Here is a 25723-nt window from a genome sequence, read left to right as displayed (position 1 = left end):
CATAGATCTGTTTGCAACAACAACAAAAAAACGCAAAATGCCAAAACTTCGCATCCAGGTACCCACACCCTCAGTCCAAGGGCAATGCTCTATGGATCAGCTGGTCAGGGATATTTGCTTACGCTTTTCCACCTCTCCCGCTCATTCCTTTCCTGGTTAACAAACTGAGTCAAAACAAACTCAAACTAATACTCATAGCACCAACGTGGGCTTGCCAACCGTGGTACACCACACTGTTGGACTTCTCAGTAGTACCGCACATCAAACTACCAAACAGACCAGATCTGTTAACACAAACAACAGATCAGACACCCCAATCCAGCATCGCTCAATCTAGCAATCTGGCTCCTGAAGTCTTAGAATTTGGATATCTAAACCTTTCAAATGAGTGTATGGAGATCATTAAACAAGCAAGGAAGCCGACAACAAGGCATTGTTAGGCTAGTAAATGAAAAAGGTTTGTTTTCTACTGCCAGGCAAATCAAATCACCCCGCTAGAGGCCTCCATACAAAATATTGTAAGTTATTTACTACACTTACAAAAAGCAAATCTTTCTTTTTCTTCCATAAAAATCCATCTCACTGCAATATCTGCTTATCTGCCGATTAAACATACAAAGTTGCTTTTTAGAATCCCAATTATTGAAGCCTTTATGGAAGGACTAAAAAGAATCATACCTCCAAGACCACCACCAGTACCTTCGTGGAATCTTAATATTGTACTTACACGACTCATGGGTCCACCATTTTAACCCATGCATTCTTGTCAAATCCAATTCTTGACTTGGAAAGTAGCCTTTCTAATAGCTATCACGTCACTACGAAGAGTTAGCGAAATACAGGCGTTTACTATCCAAGAACCCTTTATACAAATACACAAACATAAAGTGGTTCTCCGTACAAATCCACAATTTTTTACCAAAAGTCATATCACCGTTTCATCTAAACCATACAGTTGAACTCCCAGTCTTCTTTCCACAACCAGGCTCAGTAGCAGAAAGGGCACTGCATACATTAGACATAAAAAGAGCGCTAATGTATTACATAGACGGAACAAAAGCATTTCGTAAAACTAAGCAATTGTTCGGAGCTTTCCAAAAACCCCATGCCGGTAACCTTATATCCAAACAGGGCATAGCCAGATGGATAGTCAAATGTATTCAGACCTGTTACCTTAAAGCTAAAAGAGAATTACCCATTACACCAAGGGCACACTCCACTAGAAAGAAAGGTGCCACAATGGCTTTTCTAGGTAATATACCAATGACAGAGATTTGTAAGGCAGCCACTTGGTCTACACCCCATACATTTACTAAGCATTACTGTGTAGATGTGTTATCAACACAACAAGCCACAGTAGGACAGGCTGTATTAAGAACATTATTTTAAACAACTTCAACTCCTACAGGCTGGCCACCGCTTTTGGGAGGATTACTGCTTTGTAGTCTATGCACAGCATGTGTATCTGCAGCTACACATGCCATCGAATGGAAAATGTCACTTACCCAGTGTACATCTGTTCGTGGCATGTTGCGCTGCAGATTCACATGCGCCCTCCCACCTCCCCGGGAGCCTGTAGCTGTTATAGTTGCATGTAAATTGTATATATGTAAATAAATATTCCTTTACTACAAACTATGTACATACATATCTACTCCATTGCATGGGCATCTTTAGTATCCTTATTTTACCAACTCCCACCTCACCCTATGCGGGGAAAATAATCTAAGTTAGAGTCAACGCCCATGCGCAATGGAGCCGAAAGGGAGGAGTCACTCGGTCCCGTGACTCGAAAAGACTTCTTCGAAGAAAAACAACTTGTAACACTCCGAGCCCAACACTAGATGGCAGGAACAGTGCACAGCATGTGAATCTGCAGCGCAACATGCCACGAACAGATGTACACTGGGTAAGTGACATTTTCCGTACATACACTTTTGTCTAAAAAAAGAAGAAAAAAAAAGAAAGAACAAAAAAGGAAAACGCATGGACAGCAGGATGTAAGTAGTAGGCTCTTAATTTTAGAACCATGATCCAGTTTTATCGGGTTTAGCCAATCCAACTTCTTGATTAATAAGGCAATCACTAGTATATTGAGTGTATATCTGGTGTAGGAACGTTTTATGATTTCTGATAGCTTCATATAGGCAAGAGGTAATTGTTGATTACAGATACTAAATCTGTGATAGAGGGGTAGGCTTGAATATAAGATTGATTAGGAAAATGAAATACAGGTTAATATTAATCGTCAATAGGAGACCTTCTTTTGTCTACTTAAAGTGTACGGAGCCAGGGCACAGAATTAATTTACATCCCTGAACTGAGATGGAATTGGCTCAGTAGGTACAACCTGAACTGCCAAAACAATAACATGAGCTGCATACACAGACATTTTCATGGAGGGCACCTCCCAAAATCCCTTGCATGACATCAGAATACATGTTATCTGTTGTGGCACTTCAAGTGACACAAACAGGTTTAAACAAGAGACATCCTTATCTACTACTCCTCACCAAGACATGGCTAAATGAAATAGCATTATTTAGTTGGACTTAACTTGTGGTCCTCTAGACATAGTATATTTAAAAATGTGCTCTGGGTTATATTAGTTAATGCTTAAGTCATATACCAATTACAAAGGTATATTAAAGGTTGTATAATTCATGTGAAGAATGTCTTCTGCAACCTTTAGAAGGGAACAGCCTTAAAATGGTACTCTGGTTTGGTTGCACGGTTATTAAGTAAATATTTGTTTATATTAAGAAGCAGCATGGTAGGGTATAGATTACAAACTACAAACAGCTACAAAGGCAAAACGAAAAGTCTGCATGAGTTGTGCATCTTACCAGTGCGCTGAACATGCTATATACAGTATAAATTTGAAAAACACTGTAGGAAGCTGGCTCTGTATATACTATCTCAAAACGAGAGGGAGTGTGCACAGTCCAAGTGTTCCCCAAGAGGCTTGTCAGAGGCAATAATAGATAATACTAATGCTCTATCTGTCGTAGTGTGGTCGAGCAGTTAGGCTTATCAGAGGGTAGTGTTAAGCATTTGTTGTACACACACAAGCAATAAATGATAACACACACTCAGTGACTTAACTCAAGGCCAATAGGTTTTTATATAGAAAAAAAAACTTTTTAAAAATTGTTTTAGAACCACAAGATTCAAATTACAGGTAAGTACATTAAATGTAAGGTACTTTGCATAGGTATAGTTAGGACTTTGAACCAAAATAGTAATGTACACAGTTGTTCATAAAATGGCAATAAGCTATTTTAAAAGTGGACTCTGCAAAATTCAACAGTTCCTTGGGAAGGTAAGTACAGTTAATTAATGTGATAAGTAAAGCTCTTACAAGTTCAGTCTCTGGGGCATAGGTAGCCCTCAGTTAAGGTTTCAAGTCAACCTCAAACACCCAGCACCAGCAACACAGGGCCGGTCAGGTGCAGAGGTCAAAGAGGAGCCAAAATAACCTGGGCGCCTATGGAGACAGGCGGTGCTCCGGTTCCTGTTCCGGTCTGCTGGCAGGTAAGTACCCACTTTGGATATCCTCGTCCCGGGCAGTCGCCGTTTGGGGGGGATGGGCTACGGGGTGGGTCCTCTAGATTCCCTCTGCAGGCGTCATCGTGAGGGTGCAGAGATGTTAGCCCAAGGTGGACACGTCGTCAGAGTCACCTGGGGATCCTCTCTGTCGTTGGTTTCTCTGGACATGGGCTAGGGGCGGTCGGGTGCAGAGTGGTGGGGACTCACGCTTCTGTAGTGAGGTGGGAGTCCCTTTAAAGATGGTTTCTTCTTGCTTGGTTGGACAGGTCAGCTGTCCACTGGAGTTCTTGATCCTTTGTAGTTGCAGGGCAGTCCTCTGAGTCGGCAGAGGTCCCTGGTGCAGGTTCTCTGAAGTTGGAAACAGGTCGGTAGGGCTGGGGCCAAAGCAGTTGTCGTCTTCCTTCTTCTCTGCGGGGCTTTTCAGCTAGGCAGTCCTTCTTTGTATGTCATCAGGAATCTAAAATCGTGGGTTCAGGGTCACCCCTAAATACTGAATTTAGGGGTGTGTTAGGGTCGCAGGGCAGTAGCCAATGGCTACTGTCCTGGAGGGTGGCTACACCCTTCTTGTGCTCCTTCCCTTTGGGGAGGGGAAGCACATCCCTATCAAGTTAAATCCTCCAAAACAAGATGGAGGATTTCTCAAGGAGGGGATCACTTCAACTCTGGTCACCTTAGGGGTGGACCTGGCTGGAGGGGTGACTCCTCCTTGTTTTTCTCATTATCCCTCTGGATTTGCTGCCAAAAGTGGGGGCTCAACCGGGGGGAGGGCATCTCCACTGGTTGGAGTCCCCTGGGGGCATTGTAACACTAGACCTGAGCCTTGACGGCTCACTACTAGGTGTTACAGTTCCTGCAGTGGGGAGGTGTGAAGCACCTCCACCCAGTGCAGGCTTTGGTTCTGGCCCCAGAGAGCAAAAAGGCTCTCACCCTAGGGGTGAGAAACTTGTCTCTCAGTGGCAGGCTTGCACAGACCAGTCAGTCCTGCACTGATGGATTGGGTAAAATACAGGGGGCATCTCTAAGATGCCCTCTGTGTGCATTTTTTAAATAAATCCAACACTGGCACCAGTGTGGGTTTATTACTCTGAGAAGTTTAATACCAATCTTCCCAGTCTTCAGTGTAGCCATTATGGAACTGTGGAGTACGTTTTGACAAACTTCCAGACCATATACTTAATATGGCCACACTGTACTTACAATGTCTAAGAATGTACTTCAACACTGTAGGGGCATATTGCTCACGCAGCTATGCCCTCACCTGTGGTATAGTGCACCCAGCCTTAGGACTTTAAGGCTTGCTAGAGGGGTGACTTACCTATGACACAGGCAGTATTTTGTGTGCATGGTATCCTGAGGGGAATGCCATGTCGACTTTGCCTTTTATTCCTCACCAAAACATACAATCTGCAATAACAGTGTGCATGTGTTAAGTGAGGTGTCCCTTAGGGTGGCACAACACATGCTGCAGCCCTTAGGGACCTTCCCTGGTCACAGGGCCCTTTGTATCACTGGTACCTTTTACAAGGGACTTATCTGTGTGCCATGTGTGACAATTGTGGAAACAATGGTAAATTTTTAGTGAAAGAAAACTGGTGCTGGGGCCTGGTTAGCAGGGTCCCAGCGCACTCTGTCAAGTCAGCATCAATATCAGGCAAAAAGTGGGGGGTAACTGCAACAAGGAGCCATTTTCCTACAAAAACCTTCTGGGGGTTATCCATTATAGGAACTTTTCTTTCAGTGCTTGAGCCATGTCTCAGCTGAAATCAGCCAAATCATGTTTTTAGGTCTGAAGATCTTGCTGGAAAATTCCTTGAGTTTTGTGGCCTCATTATATGAACCAAAGTTTTAAATTAGGAAAAACAATGTGGAGATAGCTGAAGAGCCATTGCAGTGCATTTTGCTGTTGGGTGTTGATTTTGCGAGATAACAGACCAACAGTTCTGGTGTATTAGTTATAAAGCCTCGCAACAAGCAACAGACCATGATTTGATTGATATACCTTCCCACAGATTCTTCACCTTATGAATACTCCTTCCAGCTTTCAGAATATTGTGGAAAATATTTCTCCAGTAATGAATGTCAAAACACCTTTCGGTACTACTATCCTGCTCCAGCGATGACTCCAACTCTGCACGCGGCATAACTTGAGTAGATTAGGCACCTACCAGCATGCTGGTGTCAGTTCCAATTTTTTCCACTCCTCATTAATGTGTTCTTAGACACTCTCTCTCTCTCTCTCTCTTTTTCAATGTCTCACTGACAAATTCATCAGCTTTTGACAGAAACTAGATCAGATGTCTCCTCATTGGTCCTCACACTTCAAGCCTTGCAGACAGTGGACAAGAAAATGTCCTTTTTTGATTCCTGTAAAGGCTGTATGTGGTGGCTGGCGTCTGGACTCGAAGCAGTGGCTTGCAAGTCTTACACCTTTATGCACCAGAAGGCCATCTGAGAATAGGAAACCAAACTATTTTGTGGCTAAGGCCAGCAACTAACACCTGGATTCCCTCTTGTAAAAGTGTCTCACCTTTCTGCAAACACTGTCTAAAAGCACCATAAGGAGGAGAAGAGTATTGCTCCCTAGGGCTTGACTCCAACTTGACATCGGACGGCCCACCTCACCTACACAGTTCCTATAGCACCTACAAAGATTAAACTGGAGTTTCCTGGTCCTTTTGCCAATGCCATGCTTGTTGAGGCCTTTCAGATAGCAATACTCAATATTTCCAGAACAGATAGGCAATCCTCATGGCTACTTCCCACAAGAGATCTGATCCTGCCGCCTTGATGCCTCCCGCGACGCCCCCCCAAGCCTATGAATCCACAGGTTTCAGCCCAAAATTGGTGGTGAAGCTGAGACTGGCTAGGGTTCCATCCCAGCATTCGCTAAATCCTTCTTTGGCACCAGTTTTCAGACACTCAAGGAACTGAGCCAGGTGCTACCCAGGAAGTCTATAGAAGAAAGTATAATCCATGTAGCAAAGGAGGTGATCAAGGCAAATTATAACAATAAACCGTATTGTGAGCACCATCCAGGGCCTAAAGTTCTGCTTTTCAGCTCAGAGTCAGATGCCTTTGCTAACAGTGGAGGGAAAAGGAATATGGTCATAGGGAGGATGATGACTCAGAATATAATCACCTATTGTCGCCTTCCAATACTGATGTTGGCATCTGCTTGGTGGACTTACAAAATGCCAGCTGCCTATTTACTAAACCAGAAGGGATATGTCTTACTCCCCTGGCAGTGCCTCATAGGAGGTTTCATGTTTTACCATGGTTATTTGCAATGCGGTGGAGGCCTTCTAATATTCTGACAACGATCTTGCAATTCTCCACAGATTCTACAAAGCTCCTGCTTCCATTTAACAAGGCTCTCCTAGACCTTATGGTGGCTGCAAAGAGGAAACCCTAGCTGAGTCTGGCAGTCCACAGGAGTATTGCTTTCACAATAGTGCTGCCAAAATATAGTAGCCTTGGTAGGAAGTCAGGAGTTGATGTATTTCTGTGCTTGACAACTGGCTAGTGAAGGCGCTGGCTTAGGTGCATCTCCTGCAGACAATAGCTCTTCTACATGACCCGTGCTTTACCACCACCTTTCAAAAGACACCTGACTCCCACTCAGAGGCTGGCCTTTTTTAATGGTGCTTCCACAGAGGATTTAAGATAATCATCTTATGACACTGATATGCCTGATTTAAGTGCAGATCCTGGTCCTGCAGGTGTTCCCTCTGGTGGACCTCATGGTATTACTCTCCTCCCTCTCAGGGGTCATACACTCGCTATAAGCACCCGCTGCTTAAGGGTGCAGCCAGAGGCCACAATATAGAAAAATACATATAGTGGTGTGTCAACAGTTAATAATAATATGAATGAGTCCAAATCAAAATGTAGAATGTTCCATATCTTCTTTATTGTGCTTGTACAGTTGACATATAGATCCAAGTGTTACAGCAAAACAGCAAAGCCAATGCATTTTGTTCACCTCTGTGAACTTCTTCAGGGAGTTCATATTTTGCATAACCAATATACCAAAATATGCGTCTCGTGAAACTGTTGTACACCAAATGGGAATATCCAGTATATGTGCGGGATCCCGTTAGATTACCCACCTTGGATCCTTTTAATATTAGGCCAAGACACCCCGTATGTGTCGAGGATATTGACAAACCTCAATTCGCACTGCGTGTGTGCTTTAAAAATGAAAAAAGGACTTTTTCACATTATTATTTATTTTTGGTGCACCACTATTTGTATTCTTCTCCTCCATATTGAAGTTTACATTTTGGATCTTTTCACCACAACCTTATCTTTTTGAATGGTTTCCTGAGGGATGCCTGCATGTTTGAGTGAGCTCGGAGCTTGCTGTGTGTGTTTCTGATGATCCTGCTTCTTGTAAACGTACTGGAGAAAGTGCTGAATGATCAACCATGGCTAATTCTGATCACTCCTGAATGGGTTAGGAGGATGTTGTATGCTGATCTACTGCTCCATCATCTCCCGGATATAGTTGACCTGCTTTTGCAGCAGAATAGTCAAGGTCTTCAACCTCGCTCCTGCGTGGATGTTTAGCAGTGCCCGGCTCAAGTGGTTTTCCCTTTCTGATGAGACATCATCTTGGTGGCCATAAAGCCAGCTACTTAATCCATCTTGCGGGTCACTGGACTAAGATTGTTCAGTGGTGCGAGTTTGAAGTCATCATCCCTTTTTAAGCTCTTATTTTTGGTGTCTTGACATTTACATTGTTTCTTGCTCAACAGGGCCTGGTGGTTGCTACTGTTAAGGGCCATATAGTAGTCCTGCCTGCTTGATCAACCCTCTTCGTTTAGATCACCACTGGCAGCTCAGAATTAAAAGGTTTACTTGTTTCCTCCCACTCAGTTTATTGTTCCGAAGTGGGGTTTGAATTGTGCATTGGTTTTCTTGATGGCATCCTTCTTTCTGCTAGTTCCTAGTCTCCCCAGACTAAGCAGGAGGAGTGTCTGCATAAGCTGGACCTCAGACATGCAGGGCCCATTGCCTTGACTATGCATGTCAGAACAGAATGACGACCAGCTTTATGTGACCTGTGCTGAAACTAAGGGCACAGCAGTGACCAAGCACACTGTCATGTTGGATCATCTCTTGTATCAAGATTTCCTATGCCCTGGCAAAGAAAGCCCCTCCAGAGAGCATTCATAGTAATTCCACCTGGGCCACGGATGATGCCACTAATCATTCTATAGGTGTCCTGGTTGCCAGTGTCTGCAGAGCAGATGAGTTACTATCATACTTGCTCCCTTTGGCAAAGAACTACCATCTCACTTGTTAGGTGTTCAGTGATGGGTACATTGCCCAAGCTGTGTTGCATAATTTCCTTTGTTAACCAGCAATACTTAATCCCATCTCCTAGGAAGGTACTGATTTGGGATCCCTTCATAAAGTAATGAATTTGTATGAAGATGTATCCATCAGAGGAAAACATTACTTAATTTCAGTAATGATTCTTGATACAGTGCAGAAAAGATACCAGAAGTTGCATGTTGGTTTGCCCCTTAAATACACCAGTTATGTAACATCCATAGGTGGAGTTGCTGGTGGGGAAACGTTTTTTGGACCAGTGTGAATCCTAGAAGTGTCCATTAGGTAAAACTAATTGTGGGCAGTAGTCCTTAAATCTTTTATGTTCAAGGCATGTGTGGCTGTAGATACACATACTGTATATGTTCTGCCATCTAGTGTTGGTCCAGACCTGTGCAATTTGTTTTTCTTTGAAGAAAGCTTTTGAGTCAGGAGGTTTTGTGACTCCTCTCCTTGTGGGTAATAAATTCCTTTGTTTTCTTTCCGCCATTGGATTCGGAAGTGTGCTTCTGTGCTCTGCATCAGAACATTCTTTCGGTTTCCCGTGGTTTCCTTGATATCAGTATTATTTTGAATGAGTATCCCTTTTTTGGATTGAAGAATCAACTGCTGCCGGGTGATCCTTTAATAGGTCTTGGCCCCCAGGGGTTTTGCACTTCAGTCCCTTATTTTCTTGGACTTACAAATTGTACCTTGAAATGTTGCAAGGGTAATGGAACACACACCTTTCCAGTTTTGTCCTTAATGTCATTTCAGATACCCTCAGACCGACCAACATCAGGTCTGTAACCTTTGTCTTGAGTGTGACACCTGCTGCTCCTTTGTATCCTAGAAAGAGTGTTAGTGACGGTCAGGCTCGATGTTTAGAGATGTCCTGGCGGAGAGGCAATGATAAGGTGCATCTCTTGGATGTGGAAGAGAGTCCGAAACACCATGCTGAGGGGTCAGCAGCAGATGAAGAAATCTTACCTCCAGAGGGCAGCAACAACTCCGACCTGTAAAACAAAGAATTACCAGTTGGACAAAATGGTGTAGGTATAGAACAGCCAATCCCTTGACATAACTCCCACACAGAGCAGGTCTCCTTGAAAAGCTCAAGAACATCACAAACAACCTAGTGGGCCATCACTGCCTTTGGGCCATGGTGGGCACCAAAGACAAACTTCGGACATTATGCCCAGCCCTGGCTTAGTGCCAAAGAAACCAACTAAGCCAGCTGGCTCGACACTGACAGCAACTAGCTTCACTTCCTTTAACATCTCCACTTCAAAACTGTTGGCACCATAACTGTCAGCATTTAAAACTCTATCATCCACACAGAGGCCTTCAGCACCAAAACCTGCCAGCACATCAGTCGGAGCCAAAACAGTTGAGCCAATACTTCATTGACTCCAAGAGGAAATAGATAGCTGGAAGAGACACTTAGCAATTCACCCACAGACAGGAAAAATGATAACTCAACCACTAAAGAGGCAACTTTCATTCCAGGAAGCACTAGATGAAGCCCCAGTGCCAAAAGCAAAGAAAAAAGCAGACAAAGCCACCAGCCCATTGCTTGAACCTAATCACCTGTCCAGCCTGTGCAGGAACCACCTTCACCACAATCATCAAAGAGACTCCCCTCTCAAATATACAACAAGGGTCACCACTACCATTACAAGTGTAATCAGAGGGTGAAGACCAAGCCCCCTTGTCACCACAGCTAGACCCTTGGGATATGTCCGATGCTGAGGCCCCATCAGACTCTAGCCCAGACCTGCACCCAGCTCATCCATCCCCTCCAGATTATTCATACACTTATCAAGCGCTAGATGCCAGAGCAGCAGGTAACCAGAGCAGCAGGTAACTCTCCACACTGACCCTATAGAGGATGATTTCTTATTTGAAAAACTCTCCTCTACCTAATGCAGCAAACAATATCTCCCTATGGTGAAGGGCATGTTAAGGCACATAGGGAATATCTTTAAGGAACCTGTTCATGCACAGGTGATTACTCCCAAAGCAAACAAAATATATATGGCATCTTCATCAGACCTGCTGGATATTAGGGGCCATCTTACCCCAGATTCTCTTGTTCTATACAGAGTGAGGAAAAGAGCTAACTCCCAGACTGCAGGGGAGGACCCGCTCCCCACCTGCTAAAGAAAGCAAGAGAATAGACGAGGCGGGGAAATGGATAGCAGCACAATCTGCAAAGCACTGACAGATTGCTGCTTCTGTGGGACTCTTAATCGAGGACGATAGGGGCACTTGGAATGAAATAGAGGAGCTCCACCAATACCTTCCTGAAAAGCACAGTAAAAGAGGACAGGAGTTAGTGTCTGAGGGAAACTCATATCAAACACTACCATAAGATGTGCCATTGATGCTGCTGACACTGCTGCTTGGGTCATCAACTCAAGCTTCCTTGTTGGATGACATGCATGGCTCCAGATATCAGATTTTAAAACCGGAGGTACAACAGAATTTGTTAACTTAAAGGGGAACATCTATTTGGGCCACAAATAGACAACATTTGAGATAAAATGAAAAAAGACACAAAAAGCGCAAAAGCTGTGTGTGCATTCCAAACTCCCGCTTTTCATCGTTCTTTTCAATGCACTCCCTTTCAAGCAAGTATCACCGGAAACCTCTACAATCGTGTACTGAAGTCACGGCCCAGGGGCTGCATGCGGCCTTTCTGACCTTCACATAAAGGCTCCCAACCAAGTGACTGCACTGGGTTGCTATTTACTTTAAAAAAAAAAAAAAAATACACTAACATTCTAAAATATGTTAAATAAACATAAAAGCTTTAATTTATAAGCTAACTGAAGTAAAACAAAAGAAGCAAATAAGGTGAACTGCAAAACATAACTTTAGGATAGCTTTCATTTTTCACTATATCTTGCAACTAACGTAAAATTATGATAAATTCTCGTCGAAATTCAAAAGTGTATTTCAGTAACATGCAGAAGTGTTACACCTTAGTACATCAGAATATCTAAATGCATTTAGAAATATTTTATTTTAAACTGATAGTTTTAAAAAATGACTGTAAATATACTCAAGCCTCCTCACACTCTGACCACAATGCCAGTAGTGAACTAAGATGCAAGTCCGTTACCACTTTGAAACCTCTAGGTGGTAGAGTTGTTATTATACATGGATAACTTGATAGTTTATTAAATCAAACATACAAGGTTTGTACAGCATATATCCTGAACGCATGTATTTTAAGGTAATCCTATATCTCATAATGAAGAAAAAGGAGGCAAAGTGAAATTGGGCAATTGCCTAGGAACAAACTATTGGGTCAAGTGGGGAAGCTGGGATTGATCTAAGTTTTCAGGTTTCACGTTGTGCAATTCTGTTTCATTTCAATTCAATAAAGTTACTTCCATTTTATGCTTGCCTTTCCCAAGTTAACAATAGCAAGCAGAAAGGGTTACCCCAGGGTGCCGAAGGAGGGATAGCAATTCAATATGCAGAATAACGCAGTATTGTCAAATCCATGACTCTTTGAAAGAGTAGTGGCTTAATTTAGAGAACAGTGTGGAAAGAAACTCACAATAATTCCATAACTCACTGACCACACCATGTATATGATTTGGTTCCCCTACACCCACCTTACCCCACTCACAAAGCCCCACTCCCATCCTGCTTCCATTAAAGCAGCCCTCCGGCACACATAACTTGTGGCCTCTGGGGAGATGTTTGCGAGTACCCATGCTCTACAACTTGCAACCACCTACAAAACTAGGCAGGTGAAGGCTATTCTAAAACCACATTTAAGGGGAAATCTTTTCAGAGGAAAAGGTAAGCATCCCTCACCAAAAGTTACCCTTCCACATCCACCAAACCTTGACTTTCCACTCAAGCCCCCATCACATAACACCTGTCAGTAGTCACTTACAACAGTTTCTTTCAATTTGGCAGGCCATCACTAGTGATCAGTTGGTACTGGATGTTTTGGAAAAGAGTTATTGCCTGGAGCTCATTACTGCACCTTCCACAATACCACCCCCAAACACAGACTTTCACCAGAGCACATAAACCTGCTAACAGAGGAGGTACAGTCTTTTCTTCTCAATGAAGTACCACCACAACATCAGGGATTAGCAGTTTACTCCCTTTACTTTCTAATACCAAAAACAGATGGTTCACTCAGACCCATTCTCAATCTAAAGACTCTAAACAAATACATTCATTCAGATCATTTCATATGGTCACCCTTCAACATGTCATACCTCTTCCATAGCAGGGCGACTTCATGACAACACTTGACCTCAAAGATGTGTATTTTCACATACCGATAAATGTGGTGTATCAGTTTTACCTCAGGTTTGTGGTCAATGGCAAACACTATCAGTTCAAAGTACTCCCCTTCAGAGTCACTACAGCTCCCAGGGTATTCCCAAAATGCCTTGCCATAGCAGCTGCTCACTTAAGAAGACAAAAGGTTCATGCCTTCACTTATCTGGTGAAGTGGCACATCAAACGTAATGCAGCACACACAGGAAACTTTACATCTTCTATACAGGTTGGGTTTCACAGTCAATATTGCAAAATCTCACCTCCAATCTCAATAAATTCAACAATATAAAAGAGCAATTCTCAATGCAGAACAAGTGTTGGCTTGTCCCAATGCGGCATGTATACAGTCTTTCCAGACACCTTCCAAAATTCCAACCAGAGGATCATGTTGCAGCCAGAATAGTTACATGTCTTCTAGGCATGATGTCCTCACATTGCAATAGCCCCTCATGCAAGACTAAATGTGTGTCTGCTGCAATAATGTCTAGCACAGCAAAGGTCTCCAGCAGAGGGTCACTGGGAAGATCGAGTGTTGGTCAGCCTGCAAGCTTCTTGCTCTTTTCAATGGTGGAACAACAACAGTCTGTTACGGGGCAGCCTTCTTGTGACTTAATAACACAGGAGACCATCACAACAGATGCATCCCTCATGGGATTGGGGAGCACATCGATACACTTTGACAGTCCAAGGACACTGGGAACCCAAGCACCATGGTTTTCACATCAGTTACCTAGAGCTCTTAGCAGTACAACTATTATTGAAAGCTTTTCTTTCACAGCTAGTGGGAAAAGTAGTACCAGTTCGCAAAGACAACACTGCAACATTTTATCTACAGAAACAAGGGGAGACTCGATTTCTACCACTCTTGTAGCTCCCACAACAAATTTGGAGGTGAGCTCTCCATCACAAAATACACATACTAGCGGAGCACATCCTGGGAACAGAGAACAACTTTGCTGATCTCTTCAGCAGGATGTGGCAACAAGTCCACGAGTGGGATCTCCACCCACAAGTCCTATACCAATACTTCCTGCGGTGGGGCTTTTCTGAAATAGACCTATTGGCAACCACAGAAAATTTTCCATGCAGTTTCCCACACCCACAGTCCATGGGCAATGTCCTATGGATGTACTGGTCAGGGATATTTGCTTACGCTTTTTCTCCTCTCCCCCACTTCCATTTGTGCTTAAGTTAAAGCAAGTATCCCTCACCCTCACTTTGATAGCACCCACCATGGTTGACAACACTTCTGGAACTGTGAGTGGTCCCTCACAAGAAACTCCCATTCAACCGGACCTTCTTACACAGAACCGTGGAGAAATATACCTCCCAGAGCCCAGGACACCCACCCTTGCTATTTGGTTTGTGAGGTCCTAGGTTTTGGCTATTTTAAACTACCACCTGAATGTGTGGCCAGTGTTAAAGATGCAGGTAGGTCTATGAGGCGTGCATTCACATCTTGTGCTGCCTTGTGTGGTCCCTCAGGGATCTTTCCTGAGTCCGACCCTCTTTAATATATATGTTGAACTGTTGGCCAAACTGATAGTCTGTTTTGCTTTCACTTATCTTATGACCGAGCTGACAAAACTTCTTTGGAATGCACTTCTTAGTTTAAAGAAGACATTTATTATTATTACTTCACTACGAGGTTCCTGAGAGACGATATTAGTAGGTTGGAAGCACACGTTTAAAAGTAGTCACAGCATTGAAAGGAAAATATATCAAAGTACTTCTCAATTGCAATGTACACACCAAATACATGTGAATATATTATAGCATAACTTCAAAGCAAAGAATAAAAGTAAAAATTTATCACCATAGGGCCTATCATTTCTCTTAATCTTTCTTATGCTTGCAAGTTGATGACTCCTGTTCAACTGTGAGAAAGATTTTCCACCCATACGGGAGGTCAGGCAGCTGACGTCGGCTCCTGACTGAAGTCTTGGAAAATTCCCCCTTGCTGTTGGCTAGGGACACCACTTATAGCAAAAATGCTGGCTTGTTTAGGTAAACCTTGATAGGAATGTGTCGAAAGTTGGCCACTGTTTCGATACACGCCCTCACGGTCCAACTGTTTTCTGCACTAAAGAAAAACACCAAAATATGTGCTTTCTTATCACGCTAGGGCTCTGTGAGAATTCAAAATACAAAAAACACAGCTTGGTCTACCATGTGGCAAAACACAGCTCATCTGCAATGTCTCAACTGCAATGTCGAACTCCATGATAAAGCCAATAGGTAGCTAAACTGAATAAAGAATGTAATGTCTAATGCCACGTTAAAGCCAACAGGCAGCTAACCTAAATACAAAATGTAATGTCTTACGCCACGTTAAAGCCAATAGGCAGCTAACCTAAATACAAAATGTAATAATGTGCTACTGGTGAACATTGAACAACTAATATGCGCAGTGGTGAAACATTGTCTCTACCATAACATATGCAGATTATACACAAATTGTTGTTTCAATCTCACGAGATCCATCTGGTGTTCCAGTTGTTTCAGAACGTGTACGTTTGAAGTTGTGAGATCAATGGGAAACAACTCTCTTAAGTTAAACTCTGAAAAGAGAGAGGTCCTACTTTTGGAAAAGGCACAAACATTTGGAATTCTACTTGGTGGCCTTATGACTTGGTACTTCTTCCTTTTCCAGCCTCTTTAGAAATCTAGGGGTTATTTTTGACAATAAACTTACTTTTTCTGAGTACATAAATCAAACCATATCATACTGCTTTTATCTTTTAAAAACACTCACATATTCTGCAGTTCAGTCCTTTCGATTTGCAAAAATCAGTAATCATCACTTTAGTTCTTTCTAAGATTGATTACTGCAATGCCCTTTATATGGCCGTGCAGAACAGGCACATGAATAAACTGCAGAAACTCCAAAATGCAGAAGCTTTTCTTTTGACAAAAATCTCAAAACACACATCAGTCTCCCAAACCATTGACCAGCTGCATTGGCTTTCAGTTAGGAAAAGAGTGGCTTTCAAATCACTTCACAATTCAGGCCCACTGTACTTGAGAGCGGTTTTATGTAGGTACGTTCGTAGAAGACTGTGCCAATTTAGCTCTCCAAAATCAATGGTGAGATCTAAAACTAGGAGAGCAGTTTTGGGGAGGTAGAAGTCTTTCAGATGTCACCATTAATTTGTGGGATACACCTTCCCTGTACCTCAAAGTTTCATTCACCCTTTTGCAGTTTATGAAACAACTTAAACCATGGCTGTTTTCACAAAATCTGTTTTTTAACACCACCTTTTCATTTTAATACAGTTCTGTCTTGTTCAATATTTAAGGACACCAGCACCAAGACACCTAAGGTCATTCAAGCGCTTCATAAATTTATCAGTATCAACATGTTCTAATCATGGCTCTTGCGCTTGACTGAAAATTATGTGATTCTGAGGAAATCATTTACGGTAATATAATTAAGTACATATAACAAGTGAAATGTAAAATAATTGTGCAATTCAGATTTATAACTTCTCAGTTGATCTATAAAATGTTTCATTGTCTCACACCAGGCCTTAATAATGTATAGTCCCCCATTATTACAAGGCCCCCAGTTTTCTGTTTGTGCTGTTTTGTACAGATAAATAGAGCCAGATAACAATGTATTTCCTGGCTGCATTTATTTTTAAAAGTGGAAAAGTACAGAAAATTTGACTTATTTTCAGTAACTTTTCATACCGTCTTTCATCAAATCCAGGCTAACAGCTATAGGTGGTGAGGGAGTTAAAAAGTAGGGTGAGACTTACTGATATAACTGCATATGTCAACATCCATTTATAGTATAATGCAAATATTTACTTGTGGGTGCATTGTTATGTTACATTTGACTGCTTAATTTTCTAAAATACTATGGGCATCAAAGTATGAATGCACCTTTATTGGTTATTTGGAAATATGCAATTTTATAACTTAATCTATTCATGGAACACAAGTAAATATGGGTTCATACTGATCAGATGGCTAAAACAATAAATATGGATACATGCAGACGTAAATGTTAAAAAAATAAACACCACAAAACCGGCAGCCCTAATTATTGCCCATGTAAGTTTGCGTCAGCTAATACTTGTACATACGCATACATAAACGCCAACAATAGTCTTAGTTGAAAAGTTCTGTTCTTCTCTGTTTCACTACTATCACAACCTTTGTGTGTCTTTGAAACTTGGGGCATCTGATGCCGATGGTCTACACCAAGAGGTTGTTCCCTTGCTAGAACAGCTCTTGGATATTTTACCATTCCAATTGTTTTGCACCATTCAAAAGTCAAATTCCTTTGAAGAGCTTTAACAAAGTTAAATGCCATGATCTCAAGATATTACCCCATTTAAAAGTAAACTGTCTTAGAAGTTCAAATGAATGATTACCTTGTTGAAAAGTGGTAATTATTTTTCTGCTAAATGAAGACTGAAAAAAGAAACGAAAATAGTCTTTCTCAAAGATATAGGTGACCTTATTGTCATCAGCCTTCTTAAACTCCCACACCTTTGAAAATAGTTCTGTGCTGTTTTGTCTTACCATAATATGTATTTATGTATTTGTTTACGGTTGTTATTATTTACAAATCTTTTTAAGAAATCAAACAGTAGTGATGATCAGAATTGTTACATATATGGACACCTACAAAATAATATTTATTATTAAAATGAGCCCCAGCTTTGAATTTCCTGCATGTTTATTTATAAACCTACTGTTGAATATAGTTTACACCACCACACTTCTATTGTGAAAGTGGAAGGGCAGTGAAACACCATGGCAGGACCTAGGCTTTCAGATTATTGACACTTCGAGCATTAGTTCTGTCTGGTGTTGACACCCAAAGCTTATGTCCTAGCTGTGGGTATCAAACCCCCTTGATGTATTCCGGTCTGTTTATCCAACCAATCAGGGACTTCTGTGGGCTTTCCAGAAGCTTTCAGAAATTCTGCACAGAAGAAGCATGCCAACTGGTAATATGATTGCCTACCAATACAGTGGCTCTGGACAGTGAGGCTACATACAGTTGTATTTATCTGAAAGTATATTTGAACAAGGGAAGATTGGTTTGTCCCTTCAAAACGTGTCACTGGGTTATACATGCTTGGTGAGCAAATGTAGCTTGAAAATAAAGCTTATAGTTTAATTTGAAGTGAAAATAGAAAATCTAGCTACTGAAAATAAAATCCTTTCTGTCACAGTTCATACTTTATAGGATGGATTTTGAATCCCTGAAACAGATTTTTTCCTATCTCATGTTTTCTCCAAAGATCCACGGTACAGCCTATTTTAGACTAGAACATTACTTGCCAGCCAGAGTGATGGAAAAACTGGACCTGTCGTATGTAAAAGATGAACTTCCCAAACTTCATAGCACTTACGCTGGAGCATCCGAAAAAGAGACTGAATTGGAATTTTTAAAGGTAAGTCCAAATATTTTGGATGGTTCCTCACACGTGACATTGAAATTGCACATTGGACATTTGTTGAGAAATTGAATTCTGCCAAGAAAACCAATGAAAATGAAATGGTCAGACTTTTTATCTGGTGACTATATAAGGGTTAAAGATTTGGAAGTTTTAGTATCCAGGTCTGATTGCTCACTGAGAACTCTTTCCCGATATCTACATATGGCTGACAAGTTTCAGGTTCAAATTCTACCCCCTATTATTCGGAGGGTAATATAAGGGAAAAACTGGTTGGAGGAGTTACATGAGAAAGCAAGTTTACATAATTATTACTAATCAAAAGTGAGTTATTCCTAAAGTATTCCTGAGAAATCTCTGTAGACCTTGCAGGCTCAAAAAAAAAAAAATGTTCAACAGTCTTTGTCGCCTAGCTTAGGATTTCTGATGTGATACTAAATATGTGAATACAATATTTACTCTAATCCGAAAACCACCATAGTGAAATTCACAACCATGTTACTTGTGGTCTCCAAGTGGAAGAAAACAACTCTGACAGCAGATCTAATCCCTATGCGTCTCCAATGGAACTCACATCTCTGCCCATATTCAAGTGTGCTACTAAGTGACAGTCCTGTCAAACCCTAATACTCTATCACTCCCAGCCTGGCCATTATAATTAGTTTCAAGGCATGAACCCGACCTCCCCAAAGTAGCATCCTGTGAGGCATGAGCAATCAGTATTGGGTCAGTGATGTCACTGATGCCCCATTCCCTTTTTAAGTTTTACCATTGCCCTTTGTCATTGCAGAATTGCCCCAGCAGATCTTAGAAGGATGGGGGGCTTGGGCTGGCAAGATTAGTGGTGATCTGATGTATTCATTGCCAGATTAGAAATTCAAATTCATATTTGCATAGCCTGAACTTATGCAAATGGTCCTTTTTCAATCAGTAGGCTCGGTCAGTCACTATAAAAATGTTACACTGAGAATGTGCCAATATGCACATGTGAAAACTGTATATCTCCAAATGAGCTTTCAGCTGCACTACTATGCAGACAAGATGCTAACTTTGTACCCATCACTGTATGAGCTGAAAAGCTTGTTCTGTATATAAAACCTTTCATGGAGCATATCACAGTGAGATCTCTAGTTGAAGAGATTGGTTAAATATATAAAAATTCCACTTAGAAAAGGCACTATTGAGGTATTAAATGATGAATGAAAACAAGTGATTAATTAAAAGAAAATCTGTTGCCATCCCTTCAGCACTTTTTATTGGAGCATTTTCATGCTTTTTAAGTATAATATATTATAGGCCACAGCCTTCCTACAAACAACTTCACCTTAACCACAGAAGACCCACAAGACCCTTAGCCCACCCTTATTTAACTCGCTCAAGGTCTTGTTAGTCCCATACAACTACTTAGCCGGCCCTCACTGACCCTCATCTGACCCTAAAAGACTCTTAGCCCCACCCTGGCAGTCTCCAGAGCACTAGAGAGACATTTCATGGCTATTAGAACTTATCACAAAGCCCTGAAAATTACTACCCGCCTGCCATCAGTCCTCTCTGCAGAACCTCCAAAACACTTATGATTGCTTTGCGATAATCTCTGTACCTACAGGCCCTCTCGACACTTTCCATTAGCTCCAGAGCCACTTGCGTGGCATCATTGCCCAGGAGACCGTCTGACACTCTATTGACACCTAGCCAAACAAATGAGTTCAGGCGTCTGCATTCATGGCCTAGTAAGCACTTTGCCAATCTGCAGCAACAAGGTTACGGATGTCATCTTTGTGTGAGGCAAACTGGGAAGTTAAGATCTGCCTACTAGAAAGCAGTACGCACCTTTACAGCACTGTGTAGAAAACCCTTATCATATTGCTGTTAGACCGCAAAGCTGTGGTGACATGTTGCAAGTGAAAAAGCACAGAGATGAATATATGAATATACGCATACATGTTTTTTTCATGCAGTTGTTTCAATCACAACTCTTGCAGTTTTGTACTAAGATTCACTTTTTGCAGTACAAAAACGAACCTTCTCTTTCCCTCATAGGTCAATGATAAAACAAATGCCATTGAGATGTACTTTATTTCATGAAGTACCAAACACAATGTGCTTGCTTTTGTGTGCTAAGGGAAATCATTATTGGGTCAGTCATTCAAAAACATTTGCATATATGATTTATTGAACTTTTGTTCATTTTTGTTGCTGCTTGCAAAGTAAGGATGTAAAAGTAACTGCTGTCATTTATGCACACATTTTCACATAACCATTGAAAACATGTAAAGTGATAGTGCATCTTGTTTTTTTCCCTGTCAAGCTACTGAATTTGATTCCAGCCAGAAGTGAGTGTCACCCCTAGGTTCCACTTTACACCAACTTTTTCACTACTATGACATCTGAAAGTTGTTACAGACCACAAATAAAGAGAAAGTTGATGGCTTCTCTTTTCTTCCATCAATCACTCTTTTTTAACACCTGAAACATAGCCTTTAATGTAACAGCATGAGCCGAAGGCACATGAAGCATGGGATTTCTTCTGCGGATCCTTTGGCCCGTCTTGTGCCTCTGAGATGTGGGGATACCACACAGGTTGAATACCACTGCTCTAGATGGTATTTCCTTAAAACATCCTAGCAGTAGATTACTGAAACCTTTCTCGCAGTGGATTGTCAAACAAAGTATATTGAGTCCTCATAAGCTATGTATTCAGGCACCTTCATCATTTTCAGAATGCAGCTGCATGTCATTGCTGAAAGTTCAAACACAAATATCTTATTACCCCAGCTTTTCAGTGGGACTTAAAGGTTCACAATACGTAACTGACAAAATATCTCACTATGTTTGTGGAAGGATTCAGTGTCCTCCTATGTTTCTCTTTGAAAGATTTCTAAACTCACAGAATAACTTTACCAGATATCCAGGTTTCACCCGGACGTAAGATAACTGGGAGTTTCTCCTTCTCCAGTTGTGTTTCATTAGCAATAATGCTTTATTTATAATGCGGCTTAAGATCTGCCTATCCCATCATCAAATGTTTGATCCCTTCAGGTTTTCTTCCTAGGTGCATTATTGAATCTGCTTTGATGTTTGGGACAAATTAGTATTAGTTGCTGATCAGACTGTTGCTCATTATGTAAGATCCGCCATCAGTGATTGACGTGGTCAAACATACGCCACTTTTGAAGCAATTTTGCAACACATGATTCCATGTCTTGAAGACCAGGTACAACATGTTAGACTGGAGCCTTTCTTTTTCTGCCCATTTGGCAGTTGATTGTGGGGTTCAAGCTACTTCCCATTGTTTTTCAACATCTTATAAAACCTTTGCTTCACGTTAGCCTTTAAGCCCTTAGTAGTTACTGCCTTAAGGATATAATGCTCAAGATTTTCTTGTAGGTACCTAGCTCAGCTGACAATTTAGAGAGCTTAAATGCAAGATTAAACACAGTTGCACATTCACTTGGAGACAGCTTCTGAATTGTAATGCAGCTTAGAGATAATGCTGCTGAACCAAAAACGCATGCAATAGTCATTCATTTGCTGTCTAGCTCCTCATCTGCCACCAAGTATTCTCATAAAGGTCTGTGACCTAGTCAAGAATTTCAGATTCAGTTGTAAAGCGGATAGGTCTATTATTATAAAGAATATTTAAAAGTAAAGGACTGCTGCATAAAACATGGCAGCTCTTACGGTGCTGTTTTCTACCTACCAAGCTGCATAAGGTGTTGATGACGCTTTCATCAGTTACATACTTTGTTCTGGCGATTTATTGTTTTGTGGCTTTATTAATCGTCAGTCCATCTACCTACAGCAGGATCAAATATAGATGTATTAAGAAATAGGCAAGGTGGACAATTACCAGGGGCACTACTTTTCAATGGGTACCCTGGTAAAATGAGTGGGAAAGTCAGAAGTCCTAACATGTACACTGTGCCTCCTGCATGCTGTGGTACCCTGTGCACAGCTGTGAGCTCAAAGGCTTCTTATCTGTAAATTGATATCCAAAGTGCCACATTTCAAGGTCTGTGAAAATCCTAATCTAAAATAGTTCAGTTTTTAGAAAATGTCTACAGATCATTATTGACTGATAGTATGGCACTTAGTTGATGGGTGCAGTTTGTTTGCCTTATGTTTGTTTACTAATTATCTGCACAGTTAGTGCATAGGATTTTAGCTATTCATTGGGAGAGCCTCCTGATTAAGTTATTCTACTAAACATTCATTGAGGTAAATAAAATGTATCCATGAACTTAAAGGAGTATGGTAATCACATATAGAACTATTGCAGAAGTAACTCTAGTAGATTTTGTTTTTCAGAGATGGTAAAAGTGCACGTATGCTATAAAGAAAACCATGATAAATCCCATCAATAGACTGAACATAGGATATGTCATTCAAAGTGTGTTATGAAGCATTTGGGCTCAATTCTGTGCACAGGGTGGCGCAGCAACACGAGCAAAACAGTATGTGGAAGGGCCATTTACACACAAAGCTTGACAGGTGGGATTGTTTCTGTAGTATACAGAAGGTATAAAACAGCGTAAACAGGAGCAACATTATTCAAAATTCACAGGTACCAATGCTAATTAACAGGGTTTGCTTATAAGGGGAAGCATCACATAAGTTGTTGTCAAAAGTCCTGCTGGAATGTTTGTCTGCAACCACAGTACTTTTTCAATTTGATAGCTGAACTTGCTCAACAGAAAGTCTCAACAGAAACTGATCTGCCTAGGTTCAACCCTCACACACTCAGGAAATTAAATTTAATGAACTTAAAGTAAAAATATTCTTTTTGTGACACACATCTCTTAACTTCACATCACTTCTTTTAGCTCACACGTTCTTTACCTCTCTCTATAACCTACCTTTATATGCCTCACTTGCTGCTCCAGCTCTCTAACGCACCTCTACCTCAGATCATTGCTCTGTTTTCCATCTCACCGACCTTGAATCTCTTCTACCTCTCATTCACCTCTTTCAGCATCATAGTCCTTTCTCTACAATATCTCTAGCTCTCTTCAACTTTCTGCATCGTACCTCTCCCTGCCTCTCATCCATCTCCCTACTCCACCACTCTCTCCCTTACCTCCCTATCTCATTTCCCTTACAACCTGACATCTCTCACTTTCTGATCTCATTCCCACCTCTTTTTCACTACCACTCAATTTACATTTCTATTTATTGCTACCTAAACTATCCACCTCTTCTTTCTCTCTTTCTACCTTTATTTCATCTGACTCACCATTCTCACTGCCCTTTTGCTTTCTTTCTCCATCTGTTTCCCTACCCCTCCCTCTTTTTAGGGTTGAGCGACCTCCCTGCCATTTTGCTTTCTTTCTCCATCGGTTTCTCTGCCCCTCCCTCTTTTTAGGGTCAAGAGCGCCACCTCTTTTGTAATCTCTCTTTGGGATTTTAACCACGCCCATGTCACGCCTGTCACTTTGATTGGTTCGTGGGTTTGCCTTTTAAAATCTGATTGATTTAATTAGTGAAAGGCATGCATACGTCATGCCTTTTCTGGTGTTAAGCCCTCCTCGAGCTCACCGACCAACTACTGAAAACATACGAGGCTCCATTATTTCAGCAAGGTTTCCGGACTACTTTATCTTTTTATTTTCTACTCAACGTGATCGTGCTGCGTTTTACACAGCGCAATCGCACTCGGTTTTTTTCTTTCAATTTGTGTGGCAAGAAAAGTCCGGTTAGGAGTTTACAGCGCTAATAGCTCAAACTCGAGCAAATGCATGACCCGTTATATTGCAAATGCTTGTTCTCTATTTATTATAAGTATTCTCTCTCACACACATTACACTTTAGACCTCCTAAATTTGATCTCACCACTTCTAGCATACTTGTCTCGCTCTCTGTCTTCCCTCTGTGTTTATTGATGTCTGTACCTCACACTGCCTCAACCTAATTTCTCTGTCTACTTCTCTAATTCCTTTTTGTTTTCATTTTTTCTACCAGATGTGTTCTATTTTTCCTCTCTCTCTCTACCTCACAGCTCTGTTTCCCTCTACTTTTTCCCCACACGTTCTAGTCTCTCTAACTTCTCTCTGCCTTTACATCTAGCTAAATTATTTTTCTGCTTCGTCTGTCTCTTTGCTTCATCCCTCAGTGACCCCAGTCCTTTCACTCTGTCTACATGCATTCTTCATATTTGTCTCGCTCTGCCTTTCTACCACACTCTAAAACTTTATGTATTTATGTATCTATGTTGCTCTCTTTCTATATCTTCTGCTTTGTTCATCTACCTCTCTGTATCTCACCTTTCTCTCTCTAACTTGTGTGTCCCTTTCCTTCACTTATCTCAGTGTGTGTCTACATCACTTCCACCTCTACATCATAGCTCTTGCTATATTTTCTTCTTTATGTCTCTATCCTTTTTCTGCCTCTTGCACTGTCCAATTCCCCTTACTCAGCAGACTCAGGGGTAACTGTCTAGATGCATACTGATGTAGGAAGTGGTGGTACAAGGCACTTGAAGAGAAATAATGATAACATTCTCATGTTCCACTTGATATTATTGTGAGCAGCATCATTGCAGACCTTTTGATTTTCACTCTTGTAGCAAGAATAGCAGTAGTGAAGGGGGTGTATTTGTGATTACCGATATTCTCCAACTAAAGCTACAATGTCAGTTTCAAGTATTGTGTTCATATATGTGTTTAATAATAGTATGCACAAGTCCACTAAACATTCTCCAAGTCACAATTACTGTGTCATTCCTAAAATGGGAGGAACAACACTGAATTCAACTTAAAATATTGTTGCTACAAGTTAAACAAACACCAGCAAAGGCAAAAAGTCACTCTTTGACAACCAGACTTTTGGGTTTTGTCAGTGAATGTTTTTGCAAAACTTTATTGTTGGGGCAGCTGCCAGACCCTAGTCAATAATTTAAGAAAAACACAGAGATTGGTTGCTGTTCGGCAGCTGGCTTTTTGGCTTTATCAGTGCCTGTTTGATCTTGTCATGGTTTTCACAAAACATTATTGTTGGGGAAGCTGGCAGACCTTTGTCAAGCATAAAAAGAAAAAAGAGAACAGTGACTAAAAGCAAAAATATTTGTTGGTTTCAAGCACACATTGCAATAGTAGTTCCTGGCACCGAAGAGGACTACTGTGTATCTG

At 41.3% G+C, this 25723-nt stretch overlaps 1 protein-coding gene across 9 annotated transcripts in view; it reads left to right on the top strand.

Annotated features, from left to right (window-relative positions):
- Positions 1-25723, top strand: part of PTPN13 (protein tyrosine phosphatase non-receptor type 13) — a 1045801-nt gene that overhangs the window by 472666 nt on the left and 547412 nt on the right. For all 9 annotated transcript variants that reach the window (XM_069236135.1, XM_069236143.1, XM_069236122.1 and 6 more), the window contains exon 15: positions 18444-18596. In XM_069236135.1, the coding sequence (XP_069092236.1) occupies positions 18444-18596 (153 nt within the window). The remainder of the gene's footprint in view (positions 1-18443; positions 18597-25723) is intronic.

The sequence above is a fragment of the Pleurodeles waltl genome, chromosome 1_2 (genome assembly GCF_031143425.1).
Source record: "Pleurodeles waltl isolate 20211129_DDA chromosome 1_2, aPleWal1.hap1.20221129, whole genome shotgun sequence".
NCBI classification, from domain to species: domain Eukaryota; kingdom Metazoa; phylum Chordata; class Amphibia; order Caudata; family Salamandridae; genus Pleurodeles; species Pleurodeles waltl.
The sequence above is the reverse complement of the archived record's forward strand: the minus strand, read 5'-3'. Positions and strand labels throughout refer to the sequence as shown.